General features: G+C 42.0%; 1 protein-coding gene across 6 annotated transcripts in view; it reads left to right on the top strand.

The window, feature by feature from the left end:
- Window positions 1-15,749, top strand: part of Btbd9 (BTB domain containing 9) — a 432,359-nt gene that overhangs the window by 46,361 nt on the left and 370,249 nt on the right. For 5 of the 6 annotated variants that reach the window (XM_004649530.2, XM_045155925.1, XM_045155926.1 and 2 more), the window contains 3 exons: window positions 2,282-2,493; window positions 6,090-6,453; window positions 8,715-8,979. In XM_004649530.2, coding sequence (XP_004649587.1) covers window positions 2,309-2,493; window positions 6,090-6,453; window positions 8,715-8,979 — 814 coding nt within the window. In that variant the 5' untranslated portion in view covers window positions 2,282-2,308. The remainder of the gene's footprint in view (window positions 1-2,281; window positions 2,494-6,089; window positions 6,454-8,714; window positions 8,980-15,749) is intronic. The other variant, XM_045155929.1, reaches the window with a different exon arrangement.

The following is a 15,749-nucleotide window of genomic DNA, read 5'->3' as shown; positions in this document are numbered from 1 at the left end:
GCTCTGGTAGCTTTGGGAGTTTTCTCATGCACTTAGGAAATGGCCATGCTCCTGCAAACGTCAGGAACCATGGGCTACCCCAGCAGAAAAGGAACCAGCACAAACAGAGAGCCCTCTAAGCCCTGCTGCTCCTTAGTCTGGAGTGCAGCCTGATCTTGTCAGATGAGTGACAGCAGCCAGTCGATGGCCTTTTAAAAAATACTTTTATTTATTTATTTGCAAGCATACGGGGGTGAGGGGTGGGGAGAAAGAGAGAAGGGGTCTTGGCCCATTGCAAACAAACTCAATATGTATGTGCCACTTTGTGTATCTGGCTTTACATGGGTACTGGGGAATCGAACCCAGGTTGTTAGGCTTTGCAGGCAAGTGTCTTAACCACTGAACCATTTCTTCAGCCTTTGAATAGTTTTATTGGAGCACAGCCATGTTCGTTTATTTCCTCCTAGTCCATGGCTGCTTTTAGGTTCCCAGGGCATAACTGAGTAGGTATGAGAAAGATTGCATACTGCATAAAGCCTAAAATATTGAGGATTTGAGCTTTGCAGAAAGTTTGCCAACTCGTGTTAGGCTGTATTACAGTTTAGACTGTTGTATTCCTGCCAACACTGATGCTCCTACATTGGTTCATGTATGCTGAATTTGGGGTTGTTGACACCAAGTGACTGGAGATGATACAGTTTTGAGGGCTTTTACATGGAGGGAGGGTTGCCCTGGCAGGCCTCAGGGGAGTTGCTGCTACTTCTTGATGTTCTCACTGTGGAGGCCAGAAGCTTGCTTTCGTACCTGGGCTGGGTGTTCGCTGCAAGCCCAGCTCATTCACCATGTTCTCCGGCATTACAGTCCGTGCTGTTGGACCTTCTACTGGGATGGCCATGTGATACATGACGGGAAGACACCTTGATGATAGTGAACCTGGCTATGGAGCTCAAAGATGAGCTATTCACCTTTAATGTTGGTCCAAAGAAGATAGAGGTTCAGTGGAAAGAGGCTCTGTGTCGTTTCCCCAGTCTCTTGTGCCACAGAGGGCTGGCTACATCTGAGCTACCAGCCTCCTCTCCTGAGCATCCTAATGCTGGGGAAGGACCTTGTGTTCTGCCAGGTTCCTTACATCTAGAGAAGCAGTATTTGCAAATACATCAGTGACTTAAAACCATAAACAGCTTAGGCTTTCTAAATCCATAGCTTCCCTTTACCACTTAAACCTGTTAATCACCCTCTAATTGTTTTTGTAGGAGGACTGTACATCAAAGCAAGGAAATGCCTGTCAGGAGAGTAAAGTGTGGTAATGTCCTGGCAAACACTAGCAGCCTGACAATGGTCATCAGTGTCATGAGTTTGGGATGGAGTAGCAGTCCTTTTGAGGGGTGGGGAGGGAGGAACTTCAACTTCCTGCAGAGTCGGACATTAGAGACATGCAAACATGGTCCTAGGTGAGAAGTTACAGTCCAGTCTAGAGAACAATACCAGCTTTATTTTCTTCTTACGAAGAGGGTCAGGATGCTCCTGTAAGTTTTCATTAAGAATTGTCAAGCTCAACAACAACAACAAACTTAAAAACAAATGTCAACTTTCTGGGCATGGTGGCAAACGCCTTTAATCCCAGCACTTAGGAGGCAGAGGTAGGAGTATTGCTGTGAGTTCGAGGCCAGTCTGGAACTACAGAGTGAGTTCCACCTCAGCTTAGGATAAAGTAAGACCCTATGTAGAAAACAACAACAATAACAAAGAAATACCAAGCTATTGTTTTTGTGACTCCAGGAGATTGTTTTATAAAATATGTAGGATAATTTCAGACTAAAATCTGTAACATGAAATTTATTCTGTTTCTACTTATGCCTAGATCTATTCCTGAAAGACTTTTCTGGGTACTTATATTCACTGCTACTTAATAAATGTATGGTAAAAACAGATTCGTGCTGTTGAGTTTCCTTTTCCTAAGGAACTGTAAGGAATAGGGAACCTGTGTGTAGAGACTGTCATGTTGATAGTGTTTGAAGGCCTGGCAGTTTTGTTTTCCTGGTAATATAAGGTGCAGTGAAGGAAGTCGAATCAATGGGAGCAGATTTCATGGCTGAGGCAGGTTGATTTTTGAATTCTAGGCCATCCCAAGCTACATAGAGAATACAGAGCCAGCCTAGGCTACATTATAAGACTATGTCGCAAAAAGAAAAAGAAATGATGAACTTTCTATGATGTAAAAGTTTTAAGCACTTTAAATCTCTACCTGGCTGTGTTTATGGAATGTGGTTTTCTAAGCAGGCTCACCTTCTTTCTGCACTAGGTCAGCGACTATTATCTGTTCCACAAGATGAGTAACAGCCACCCTCTTCGCCCCTTTACTGCAGTGGGGGAAATTGATCATGTGCACATTTTATCTGAGCACATCGGTGCCTTGTTGATTGGCGAAGAATATGGCGATGTCACATTTGTGGTGGAAAAGAAACGTTTTCCTGCCCACAGGGTAATTTTAGCAGCCAGGTGTCAATATTTTCGGTAAGTGTATAAATACATTTTTGACTATTCAAGTCACTTGTAGAAAACACATATATATTGAAAGTTTTTTAAAACTTACATTCTTTAATTAGTGGACAGAAAAGTAGGCATGTTTCCATATGGCTTTTTCATTTCTTTAGCTTTGTTAACCACCCGTCCTGTCCTTCATCCCGCTCCATATCTCCATGTCGGCGCTCCTCCCCGGCGTTCTGACCCTGTGCTTGCGTGCTGACTTTCCCCGCCTCCCTCCATGGCTCCTTCCAACTTACATGCAAATCTGAACATTTGATGCTAGGATATTTATATATACTCTTATATTTAATTATGTTTATACTATTTAAATATTTGATGAATGTAAAAATTATATTTACAGAGTTGTTTGTTACACCTTTAATAGAGTTACAAAAATTAAACTGTTCTCTTAAATACATTTTACCTAAAAGTTGTCTAGTAAATTTTTATTAACTGAGTGATAAATTTCTCTCTCACAACAGACATTCTGTATATAAGAATAGACCTGGTCTATAAGTGTGTGGTGGTTTTACCTGAAGGAGGTGATATTCTTTTTTTTTTTTTTTTTTGGTTTTGCGAGGTAGGGTCTCACTCTGGTCCAGGCTGACCTGGAATTAACTCTGTAGTCTCAGGGTGGCCTCGAACTCATGGTGATCCTCCTACCTCTGCCTCCCGAGTGCTGGGATTAAAGGCGTGCGCCACCACGCCCGGCTTGAGGTGATATTCTTGATGCAACACACAGTTCTCACCTCTAACATGGTAATAGTTTCATGAAGTATTTATAGTATAGGAACAGAACAAAGTAAGTCATAAACCTAGCATTTTAAAAATACATGGGTGGACACATCAGATAGGCAAGTCACAGGCAAGTGGGGAAATCTCTGTTACAGGCCTCAGATGATAGCTGATGACATTCTTAGCCTTTGAGTTGGTGGAAGCTAGGAGTCTGTTTGTTCTTTTCTTTTTGGGTTTTTCGAGGTGGGGTCTCACTGTAGCTGACCTGGAACTCCTTCTGTAGCCCAAGTTGTCCTCCCCAGTGCTGGGATTAAAGGCATGCACCACCAAGCCTGGCCTCATTTGCACTGTCTAAAGGATTTACTTTAATAGTCCTAAGGATGTTAGGTCACACACAGAGGTAGGTAGGTTATAAATGGCTAATTTGGCTCCCAACCTGTGGCATTCCAGCTGTCTTCAGTCACCTACATTTTAATCTGTTGGTCAGCCTTGTTGAATGTTTATGAAAGCAGGCATGACTGGGTTAGAGGAAGTTTCTTTTGTCCTCCAGAACTGTAGTGTGGCCCTTGCAGTGAGGTTGTAAAGAGAGCCGCCAGGCCACGCTGCCACACGGTCGCGCCTCGAGTTGCGTTGTATCGGTTGCTTGCAGTGTGTTCCTTGGAAATAGGGTTATTTAGCCAGAGTGCCTCTTGTTTATGGACAGCTTCAGAATTGCCCATCTCGTACAAGTAAAACCTCACCATAAGTGAAGGACAGCTTCAGCCCATCTTGTAAATAAAATGTCACTATGAGTTAAGCCAAAATCTTAGAGAACCAGGCGTCTTAAAATCTCCAGCTAGCCCCTCGTATTTACCCTTCCTGGTGGTTGCTTTCTGAGGCATCTGGCCTTGGCTTGGCCAGGTTTGTTTCCAGCCTCTGTCCTTAGCATTCTTTTCCATTGATGTTGCTTTGTTTGTCTTTTCTTTGGGTCCTGCTATTACCATTGAAGTGTGTTTTTTTTTTTTTTTTCCTGCTGAGGTAGGGTCCCACTCTAGCCCAGGTTGACTCACTCTGTAGTGCCAGGTTGGCTTTGAATTCACAGCAATCCTCCTACCTCATGCCAGAATTAAAGGCATGCGCCACCACACCAGCTTATTGAAGTGTTTTTAAGAGCCTACTCTTTTTAAAATCAGACTTTTTCAGCTTTATTATTTCTGAATATTGTGTGCCTTGCCTTTAAAAAATAATTACAAATGACTGGATGTGAGTGTCTTTCAGGGAGCAGTCTATTCTGAGACTCAAATACTTATTTTTCCTCTTCTGTCTCTTTTTTTTTAATTGACAACTTCTATACTTACAATACCATGATAATTCCTGCACCTCCCCCACTTTCCCCTCCACAACTCCTTTTTTTTTTTTTTTTAAAGATAGTGTCTTTCTCTAACCCAGGCTGACCTGGAGTTCACTCTGTATTATCAGGGTGGCCTTGAACTCACTGTGATCCTCCTACCTCTGCCACCCCAGTGCTAGGATTAAAGGCGTGCACCACCACACCCAGCTCAAACTTTTAGACATTTGAAAATCATTTTGAGTGAATGGAATACATTTCCCTCCCTTATTGACCTTGTTCTGGTGTCCCTGCTAGTATTGAACCTGAAGATATTTGATGGCTCACATGGGCTGTTCTTAGATTCTCATTTTCAGCACTATTCATGTGCAAAGGAAAGTTAATTTTCAGTCAGTCAGGAGAGGACTGACTAGCCTGGTGACAAGAGCCTGTCAGTTTCCAGGTAAGGGCACATTAGCTGGGCAAGAGGTAAGTTTCACCAGTGAACAACACATTCTCCTTACTCACTACTGAAGCCTGGGAAAGAGCCAAGACACATCTTTCCTAGACAGTGCCCATCGATTGCCATTGATCGTTCTAATGGCTACATAGAATGTGTGTATCACAGTTTCCAACCATGTTCTTATTGATAGACTGATGAGGTACTTGCCAGTGTTTCTGTATTTATTCTTGTGTATCTTAATTGCATTAGTTTTTCTAGAATTGAGTCTCAAAAGACAGATTATTGAGTTGACAAGTATGTACATTTTAGATGGAGTACATATTAGTAAATTGCTTTCCAACAACATAGGCCCATTTATATAATCTTTTAAGACAGACCATGAGAGAACCTGATTCTCATTGTCCACATAGTACTGGATATTAACTGGCTTTTAAAGACTGAGAAAAATGTTACCTAATTGGTGTTTGTATCTGATTATGCCTATTTCTATGGAGCTAGCTAGCTAGTTTCCTTCCTTCCTTCCTTCCTTCCTTCCTTCCTTCCTTCCTTCCTTCCTTCCTTCCTGCCTTCCTGCCTTCCTGCCTTCCTGCCTTCCTGCCTTCCTGCCTTCGTTTCTTTCTTCCTTCCTTTCTCTCTCTCTCTCTCTTTCTTTCTTTCTTCTTTTCTTCCTTTTTTTTTTCCCTCTGCTGTCCTGAGGATTGAGCTCTGGGCATCACACATGCAAAACAAGCACACTACCACTGAACTATATCCCAAATCCTTGGGCTTTCCTTTTTAAAGTGCCTATAAACCTTTAATGACTTTATATTGACTTCATTGTTCCTCTCAAAAGATCAATCCCAACTTTCTACTTAATCTCGTGCTCTCAAGGTATCTCATTAGTTCAGTTGTTTATGGAATTAATTTATTGCTCTTGCTTTCTTTAAGAACCCTTTACAATAATTACGTTGCATTTCTTCACCTGGATCCTTGTGTCATGAGGCACATTTGTGTTTGTATGATGTTGATAAAGGTAAGTTCATGTATTTTCTTGCAATGCTATTTGAGGTTGTCCTCTCATGTTTCTTCTCTGATGTGCAGAGCGTTGCTGTATGGTGGCATGCGGGAGTCTCAGCCCGAAGCAGAAATCCCTCTCCAAGACACCACTGCGGAGGCATTCACGATGCTGCTCAAGTACATCTACACTGGCCGGGCCACACTGACAGATGAGAAGGAGGAGGTGCTGCTGGATTTCTTGAGCCTGGCTCATAAATATGGATTTCCTGAGCTGGAGGATTCCACCTCCGAGTACCTCTGCACCATACTTAACATTCAGAATGTCTGTATGACTTTTGATGTTGCCAGTCTCTACTCACTGCCCAAGCTGACGTGCATGTGCTGCATGTTCATGGACAGAAACGCTCAGGAGGTGCTCTCCAGTGACGGCTTCCTCTCCCTGTCCAAGGTGTGTCAGCATATGCAAGTGGCTTCTTAGCAATGTGCCCGTTCATTTGTACCTGCCCCGTGGTGCACAGCAGTGGCCTAAGAGTCAAAACCACATGTCCTTGGTCTCAAGGAGGGCGTCCAGCAGCTTGCTGCTGGCTGCTGGTGTTCTGGTCATGCGTGAGAGAGGCTGTTGGTTCTTATTTTCTTATTTTTCTTTCTCCCCCACTGAGGCTATTCTGGTAAGTTTTATGTGCAGAACAGACTGTGCTGCAGGGTTTCAGTGCTGGTGAAAATCTGTGTGGCGACCGCAGGACCAAAAGCATGGTAGTGTAGTCATGCCACAAAACAAAAGACTTTGGTTTTTTAATTACAAATGTCTACTCACTTGTAAATGTTCACTTTCCTGAAGACCTTGTATGTATTATTACCAGCTCCTTTTTCATTTTTGTTCTTGCCATTTTAATTCTTTTAAAATATTTTTAAATTTTTATTTATTTACTTGAGAGAGAGATAGAGACAGAAAAAATGGGCATGCCAGGGCCTCCAGCCACTGCAAACAAACTCCAGATTCAAGTGCCACCTGTGCTTCTGGTTTTTGTGGGTCCTTGGGGGATCAAACCTGGGTCCTTTGGCTTTGTAGGCAAGCACATTAACCACTAAGCCATCCCTTCAGCCCTGTTTTAATTTTTTTTTTGTTCATTTTTATTTATTTATTTGAGAGTAACAGAGACGGAAAGAGGCAGATAGATAGATAGATAGAGATAGAGAGAGAGAGAGAGAGAGAGAGAGAGAGACAGAGAATGGGCGCGCCAGGGCTTCCAGCCACTGAAAACGAACTCCAGATGTGTGTGCCCCCTTGTGCATCTGGCTAACGTGGGTCCTGGGGAATCGAGCCTTGAACCGGGGTCCTTAGGCTTCACAGGCAAGTGCTTAACCGCTAAGCCATCTCTCCAGCCCTCAGCCCTGTTTTAATTTTTAAAAAATATTTGTTTATTCACCTATAAGGCGGGGGAGGAGAAAAAAAGAGGAGGGAGAGAATGAGAGGAAATGGGTGCACCAGGGCCTTTTGTTGCTGCAAATGAATTATAGATACATGTGCCACTTTGTGCTGGATTTATGTGGGTACTGGGGAATTGAACCCAAGCTGTTAGGCTTTGTAAGCAAGCACCTTTAACCACTGAGACATCTCTCCAGCCCTGTTCTTGCTATTTTATAAAAGATGGATACAAGGTGTACCACTCCTGGGCATATACCCAAAGGACCTTGTAAGTCAGCATACCATAGAGATACTTGCACATCCAGTTTAGTGCCTCACTATTCACAGAAGCTGAAAAATGGAACTAACTTAGGGGTCTGTCAACAGATGACTGGATAAAGAAAATGTGGTACATATATACAATGGGATTATATATTTAGCTATAGAAGTGAAATCATGACATTTGCAGGAAAATGGAGGGGACTGGAAATTATTATGCTATGTGAAATAGGCCAGACTCAGAAAGCCAAATGTCCCATGTTTTCTCTCATATGCAGGACCTAGATTTTTATTAATATGTGTGTGCATGGTGGGGTGTAGGTCATGAAAGTATAAAGTGGACCATGAGAGGGGAAGAGGAGATCTTGAGAAAGGAGGTGGAGGGGGGGAAGAAGGAGTAGCGGAATCCATGTGACATGAAAGCAGAAGACAGGCCACTGGGGGAGGAAGGGGATTAGTAAGGGGATAAGGGCAAGGGCGTGGGAAAGCACCCCAGTGAAACCCATGATCTTGTGAGCTAACTTAAGAAAGCTTATAAAGCTATACAAACCTCTCTTTAAAAATAAAAAGAGGCTGGAGAGATGGCTTAGCGGTTAAGCGCTTGCCTGTGAAGCCTAAGGACCCCGGTTCGAGGCTCGGTTCCCCAGGTCCTGCATTAGCCAGATGCACAAGGGGGCACACGTGTCTGGAGTTCGTTTGCAGTGGCTGGAAGCCCTGGCGCGCCCATTCTCTCTCTCTCCCTCTATCTGTCTTTCTCTCTGTGTCTGTCACTCTCAAATAAATAAATAAAAAATTAAAAAAAAATAAAAAGTTTGAGTACTCAAGTGTGGGAGGCGGGGTGCCTTTTGCATTGTACGGTACGCCTGGGCAGGAAGGGAAGGTGCCGCCAATGCTGCTGACCCACATGACCAAGATTGGGTCAAAGAGAGTCACCCACTCCCTGTGGTCCTGCAAAGGTTGCTGATTGATCATGCACATGGCTGGGCTCCAGCATGACTGTCTTTTTTTTTTTTTTTTTTTTGCAGACAGCACTGTTGAACATTGTATTAAGAGATTCATTTGCTGCTCCTGAGAAAGATATTTTCTTAGCCTTGTTGAACTGGTGCAAGCACAATGCAAAGGAGGATCATGCTGAAATCATGCAGGCTGTGCGTTTACCTCTCATGAGCCTCACTGAACTTCTTAATGTTGTGAGGCCTTCAGGACTGTTGTCCCCTGATGCCATTCTGGATGCTATTAAAGTACGATCAGAGAGCCGGGATATGGACCTCAATTACAGAGGCATGCTCAGTGAGTACCTGTTTATCCTCACCTGGAAGTTTACTTTGCAACTGTGAGACTTTGCAAAGCTATAGTGCCAGTACGCACACTGTACATAGGCCTACAAACCCAGCTGTGCTTCTTGTGGACATCATCCTGTTCATTCTGAAAAGCTGCTGCTCATGATGAGGCTTTCCTTTCTTCCTCCCTCAGACAGATCTGGAGGATGTGCTGGGCACTTAGGGTTTTTTTTTTTTTTAAAGGTATTATAAACATGGAGATTATAAATACTAGGCAGAATAATATTCATGTCATATTTCCAATACTTAGGTGTTGATTTTTTCATACTAATGAAATAACAATGAGCAAGTATAAAGTTTGCTATGTAACAAGAATAGCTCCTACATAACCATTACGTTCTCATAGTCCTTTTAGGTAAGCACTACTTTTTAACTTTATTTATTTATTTGAGAGAGAGAGAGAGAGAGAGAGAAGAGAAGAGAAGAGAAGAGAAGAGAAGAGAAGAGAAGAGAAGAGAAGAGAAGAGGCAGGAGACGGGGGTAGGAGGCAGGGAGCAGGAGGCAGAGAGAATAGGCACACCAGGGCCTCCAGCCACTGCAAATGAACTCCAGACGTGTGTGCCCCCTTGTGCATCTGGCTTATGTGGGTTCTGGGGAATCAAACTGAGGTTCTTTGGCTTTGCAGGCAAATGCCTTAACCACTAAACCATCTCTCCAGCCCAAGCACTACTTTTTTTAAAATTTAATTTTTATTAACATTTTCCATGATTATAAAAAAAAATATCCCATGGTAATTCTCTCCCCACCCCACTTTCCCCTTTGAAATTCCATTCTCCATCATATTACCTCCCCATCACAATCATTGTACTTACATATATACAATATCAACCTATTAAGTACCCTCCTCCCTTCCTTTCTCTTCCCTTTATGTCTCCTTTTTAACTTACTGGCCTCTGCTACTAAGTATTTTCATTCTCACTCAGGAGCCCAATCATCTATAGCTAGGATCCACATATGAGAGAGAACATGTGGCACTTGGCTTTCTGGGCCTGGGTTACCTCACTTAGTATAATCCTTTCCAGGTCCATCCATTTTTCTGCAAATTTCATAACTTCATTTTTCTTTACTGCTGAGTAGAACTCCATCGTATAAATGCCAAGCACTACGTTTTAAAAAATATTTTTACTTGAAGAGTACTGTCAGGAAAGTGGAAAATGCAGATGTACAGAAGGATAGTATGGAAAATATTTGGTATTGGTAATTCAAGGGGTTTAAATTTGAGGATTAAGTTTAGGGTAAAGTTACCATATTTTCTTAGGCACCTTTTTTTTGGGGGGGGGGTTTCGAGGTAGGGTCTCATTGTAGTCCAGGCTGACCTGGAATTCACTATGGAGTCTGAGGGTGGCTTCGAACTCATGGCGATCCTCCTACCTCTGCCTCTCAAGTGCTGGGATTAAAGGCATGCACCACCACCCCCAGCACCATTTTTTTTTAATTTAAGGAAATTTAAACTACAACACATGGATGTCACATCCCAACTTGAGAAATGTGAAAGTTTGAAACATATGTGTCTTAGAATCAATGAACTATAGTACTTCTGTGAAGAGAGATTGTGTGCTTGTTTTCAGTGTGATTTAATTCGAAGGTTTTGGGGACACATAAATTGTCAGCTTTGTCTCGGGCTGGTCATTTTCTGAAGTGATCTCTGTCATGACTATGGCTTTAGAAATGTTTGAAATACTGATTGGCCCTACAGAGACAGCCTTAGACTGGACTTGGTTCTTGACTCATCAGATTTAGATGTCTCTTCATTAGACATAGTAGAAAAATCATAGTCTTTTGGGGCCAATTTTTTTTTTCAAATTCTGAATTAGTTTCTTAATAGTTCTATGATCCAGTAATAAATTATATAAGCAGCTTTACCTTTGTTTTTTAAAAAATATTTTATTTATTTATTTGACAGAGAAAGAGGGAGGGAGGGCGGGGGGGGGAGAGAGAGAGAGAGAGAGAGGGAGAATATGGGTGCACTGGGGCCTCCAGCCACTGCAAATGAACTCCAGACGCATGCACCCCCTTGTGCATCTGACTTACATGGGTCCTGGGGAATCAAACCTAGGTCCTTTGGCTTTTCAGGTAAATGCCTTAACTCGTAACTTCTAAGCCATCCCTCTAGCCCTACCTTTTTTTTTTAATTTAATTTTTATTTATTCATTTGAGAGAGAGGAAGAGAGAGAGGTAGATAAAGATAATGGGCATATCAGGGCCTCTAGCCACTGCAAATGAACTCTAGACACACATGCCACCCCATGCATCTGGCTTCTGTGGGTCCTAAGGAATTGAACCTGGGTTCCTTGACCCCTTAGGCAAGTGACTTAATGGTTAAGCCAACTCTCCAGCCCAATATATATATATATATTTTCCTTTTCAAGGTAGGGTTTTACTCTAGATCAGGCTGACCTGGAATTCACTATGCAATCTCAGGGTGGCCTCGAACTCACAGTTATCATCATACCTCTGCCTCCTGAGTGCTGGGATTAAAGGCCTGTGCCACCACGCCCAGCTCACCTTTTCTTTCTTTCTTTTTTTTTTTTAGTATTTTATTTATTTACTTGTGTGTGGTGAGAGAGAGAAGGAATGAGGCAAAGAGAGAATGGTCATTCCAGGGCCTCCAGCCATTGCAAATGAACTACAGAAGCATGCACCACCTTGTGCATCTGGCTTACCTGGGTACTGGGGAGTCAAACTGGGGTCCTTAGGCTTTGCAGGCATGTACCTTAACTGCTAATCCATCTCTTCAACCCCACCTTTGGGTTTTTATTTATTTATTTGTTTGTTTACTTTGAGGTAGGGTTTTGCTCTACTCCAGGTTGACCTGGAACTCACTCAGTAGTTTCAGGCTGGCCTTGAATTCAGAGTGATCCTTTTGCCTCTGCCTACCAGGTTCTGGGATTAAAGGTGTGTGCCACCATGTGCTGCTATAATTGTTATTTTTTCATACATTTTTATTGACTTATTATTTAAAATTTTTTTTTGAGGTAGGGTTTCACCTCACTCTAGCTCAGGTTGACCTGGAACTTACTATGTAGTCTCAGGCTTGAATTCACAGTGATCCTCTTACCTGTGCCTCCCTTGTGCTAGAATTAAAGGCTCCACCACACCCACACCTTTGGTTATATTGGTTGTATTTGAAAATGAAGTGAAGACGTGGATGAGCTCAGTATGGGAAACTGTCGCTATCAGTACTGGTGTGTTTTCCTCATCTGTTCATCTGTGTGTAAATGGTCACATTCATTATTGTGTTTTAAGCATTTTTGTTTACTTGCCTTTGGTTCTTGAAGGCAGAGATGATCTTTGTAGGTCTTATTGATCTTTGTATTCTGACCATTTAACACACTTGAATGGCCTGTAGCAGGCACCAGTGAATGCTTGGTGAATGAATTCAGGAGAAATGTCTAATAGGAAGTGAGAATCACATTACTGGTGTTTAGAAAGCAGTCAAAGCTAGTGTTAAAAAGAGTTGAAATCTGGGCTAAAATATACAGAAAGAAGTAATAATCAAAGTTGTAGAAGACATACAGATAGGGACTTCAGTCGAAGGAATTAGAGAAGCAGAGAGACAGCTGGGCCATAGAGGCTAGTCAGAGGAGCTGGGTGCTTAGTGGTGTCTCATGATGCTGGGCAGCCAAAGTGAGAGCACTGAGAGGAGTTTGTGTATGAACTGTGGTGAGTTGGTGGTAGGTTGAAGGGAATTAGGCCGTGGATGTTTGAAAGGATAATAGACATAATGGGTTACATATCTGACTTGTCAATCACAGTGAAAGGTATCTATGGTAGCTATAGGGAAAAGGTTGAGTGGGGTTCAGCAAGTAAGTGGAAGTGCTAGTTGAGGGTCAGTTGGATAAAGTGGAAGGATGGAAAGTAGAGACATAACATAATGGGTAATAAAATTCAGACTTCTCAAATCCTTATTTTTATATCCTTTCTAGCATAAGACCTGATATAAGTCCTGTCCCATCTTGCTCTAGATTTGATTTAAACTGTTGGTAGGCTTCTAGAACAGGATCTGTTGAAAAGGTTTGCTTGGGAATGGCTGTAGGTATGGGATGTATTGAACACTTTATAGTGTTCCTAGTAGCTTGGACTTGATCAGCCTTGGTCAGTCCAGATGTAAGCCATGAGGTATAACAAACCCATGAAATGACTTAGAGTAATGAACCAGTTAGGCACTTAGTACTGAAAAGATGTATTTACTGTGATTATTGCTCATCAGTGTTAATTTCTTCATTTTGGAATTTAAGGAGTAGATTATGAAACTGTTTAGCAATCACAAATCATTGAGTAATGATTAAATAGCAGCCATTTTTTTGGAATTCTTAGTACTTAAATAGTAAATATAATAACATATTCCTAACTGGTCCTTAAAAGTAAGCTAATTATTTTCTAAGAAATATTATTCAAACATTCAGATTGTTACTTATTCTATCAAATTTCTCCAGTTAGGAAATACATGCTGAGGTCCAGCCTCAGCGGGGCTGTAGCACTCCAAGGGACGTGTGGAGTTGGCGTTGTGAGGAAATGATATGGACCAGTAGTGCAGGTGAAGCACACTGGACGCAGAGCAAACCTCTGCTTCTTTACTTATACATTATAGTTTTTGCAAGCAAGACATAGCCATTTATTCATGTGGCTTCTATTCTCTAAGAAATCTTGAACAGTATTCCTGTTTTTCCTTGGTTTCCCCTGCTTCAGCTTAGCTCACAAACCTCTTGCCCCATAGACATTCTGATACCATCTTAGACAAGAAAGTCAAGCATTGCAAGCTGGTTAATATCTTACCCAGGCTCATGGAAACTAGCCAAGAGCCCTGGCAGGCAGCTCTTGTAGTTACAAGGTGATAGACATATTTTGACCTCAGAAAGGGCTGTGTTAGCCACTCTTTACATAATACTATTTTGTGGCCTGAATAACAGAATGTTTCTCTATTTCTTTTTCTTTTTTATTTGAGAGAGAGAATGGGCGCACCAGGGCCTCCAGCTACTGCAAACGAATTCCAGATGCGTGCGCCCCCTTGTGCATCTGGCTAATGTGGTCCTGGGGAATCAAGCCTTGAACTGGGGTCCTTAGGCTTCACAGGCAAGCACTTAACCACTAAGCCATCTCTCCAGCCCTGTTTTTCTTTTCTAATCCAGTACTGATTTACTTGTCTTTCTATGACCTTTTTTTGTTGCTCCATTTTATAGTTTGGTACTGACCTTGCAAGTCTCTCCATAAAAGTAAGATTTTGATTTTTAACTCTTTTTCCATCTTTCCAGATCATCCTTGCTCCACTAATGTATGTCCCTGTATATGGTAAAGGTTGATCTATCCAACCAGTGTCTTGCGTTGATGTCTTTCCTTTAGGAGTCCACAAAACTCGATATCGTCAATTCTGAAAGTTACATACTCGTTTTTACTTCCTTGTGGGGGCCCAACCCCATTAATATGTTTACTTTTGCTCCCTAGCATTTCAGGCTCCTTTTTTTAAAAATTTTTTAAATTAATTAATTAATTTATTTATTTGAGAGTGACAGACACAAAGAGAAAGACAGATAGAGGGAGAGAGAGAGAATGGGCGCTCCAGGGCTTCCAGCCTCTGCAAACGAACTCCAGACGCATGCGCCCCCTTGTGCATCTGGCTAATGTGGGACCTGGGGAACCGAACCTCGAACCAGGGTCCTTAGGCTTCACAGGCAAGTGCTTAACCACTAAGCCATCTCTCCAGCTCCAGGCTCCTTTACTAGTAAGTCATCTGTAGGTTCAGGAAATGTGCCCATTAATTCCTGTAATCATAAGTAATGTTTTTGGGAACAATTGGTAAGGCATGTAGCATTGTGAGGAACATGTCTCATTAGGTGAAATATACATTTTTGGTGTTAAGAAACTGTTCATTCAATTAGTTGTAGTTTCAGGATCCTTAATCTGTTTAAACATTAAGGCTTCAGAAATTTCTGCAGAAACATTCTTTTCCTGTTTAATCATTGGTGATTGTATAAAAATATCAGAATTGGGTTCCCCTATTACTACTGAGAAGGGGAAAGTGAAAGCAAAAATAGGCAGTAATAAACTTGTAATAATTCCAAAAATTCCGAGTAAAAGATATCAATAGCGCAGTCAGGCAACAGGTACTCCAGGTCGTTGCTGAAAGACTTCTTGACCCTGCTAAAGAAAGTCTGTGATGCCACAGCCCTGCTGAACGGTGTCCCCTCAGCATCACACTCCAGAGCTGATCGTTGCTGCCGTTTGTCCACCGCCAAATAAGGTGTACGTTAACAGTTCTGAAAGCTGTGTCTGCTTGTTTAGTGACTGAGTATGTGTTTGTTCTTCCCTGGCATATGCACTTGTGTCCTTCGGGACTTCTCATGGAATGCAGGGAGACCGTACTAGGACCAGCACATGGGCACTCATGCTTTTTCTTTGGGTTCATTTTCACTGGTTCCTAGGAAGTTTAGTTCTAAGAGTCATATGTCCTGAAGCTCTACCAAATTACAGATTTTTTTTTTCCTCCTTAAAAACATAAAGGAAGAGCCAGAGAATGTTTTTAGCTCAGCAGTGATGGTCTTTTATGAAGGCAGTTTAGATGAGTTTTATGCATATATAATGAACATTTATCTATATGGCTAGGGAAAGGAAATTAAGTTTTTAATGAAATGATTTTTTTCCTTAAAATATTTAAACTACCTCTGTCCTATTCCCTTACCATTTAGTTTTATCTTAGCTATAGAGATATTTCTGTCTTGAAAG

Source organism: Jaculus jaculus, chromosome 8 (genome assembly GCF_020740685.1).
Source record: "Jaculus jaculus isolate mJacJac1 chromosome 8, mJacJac1.mat.Y.cur, whole genome shotgun sequence".
Lineage (NCBI taxonomy): Eukaryota > Metazoa > Chordata > Mammalia > Rodentia > Dipodidae > Jaculus > Jaculus jaculus.
The sequence above is the reverse complement of the archived record's forward strand: the minus strand, read 5'-3'. Positions and strand labels throughout refer to the sequence as shown.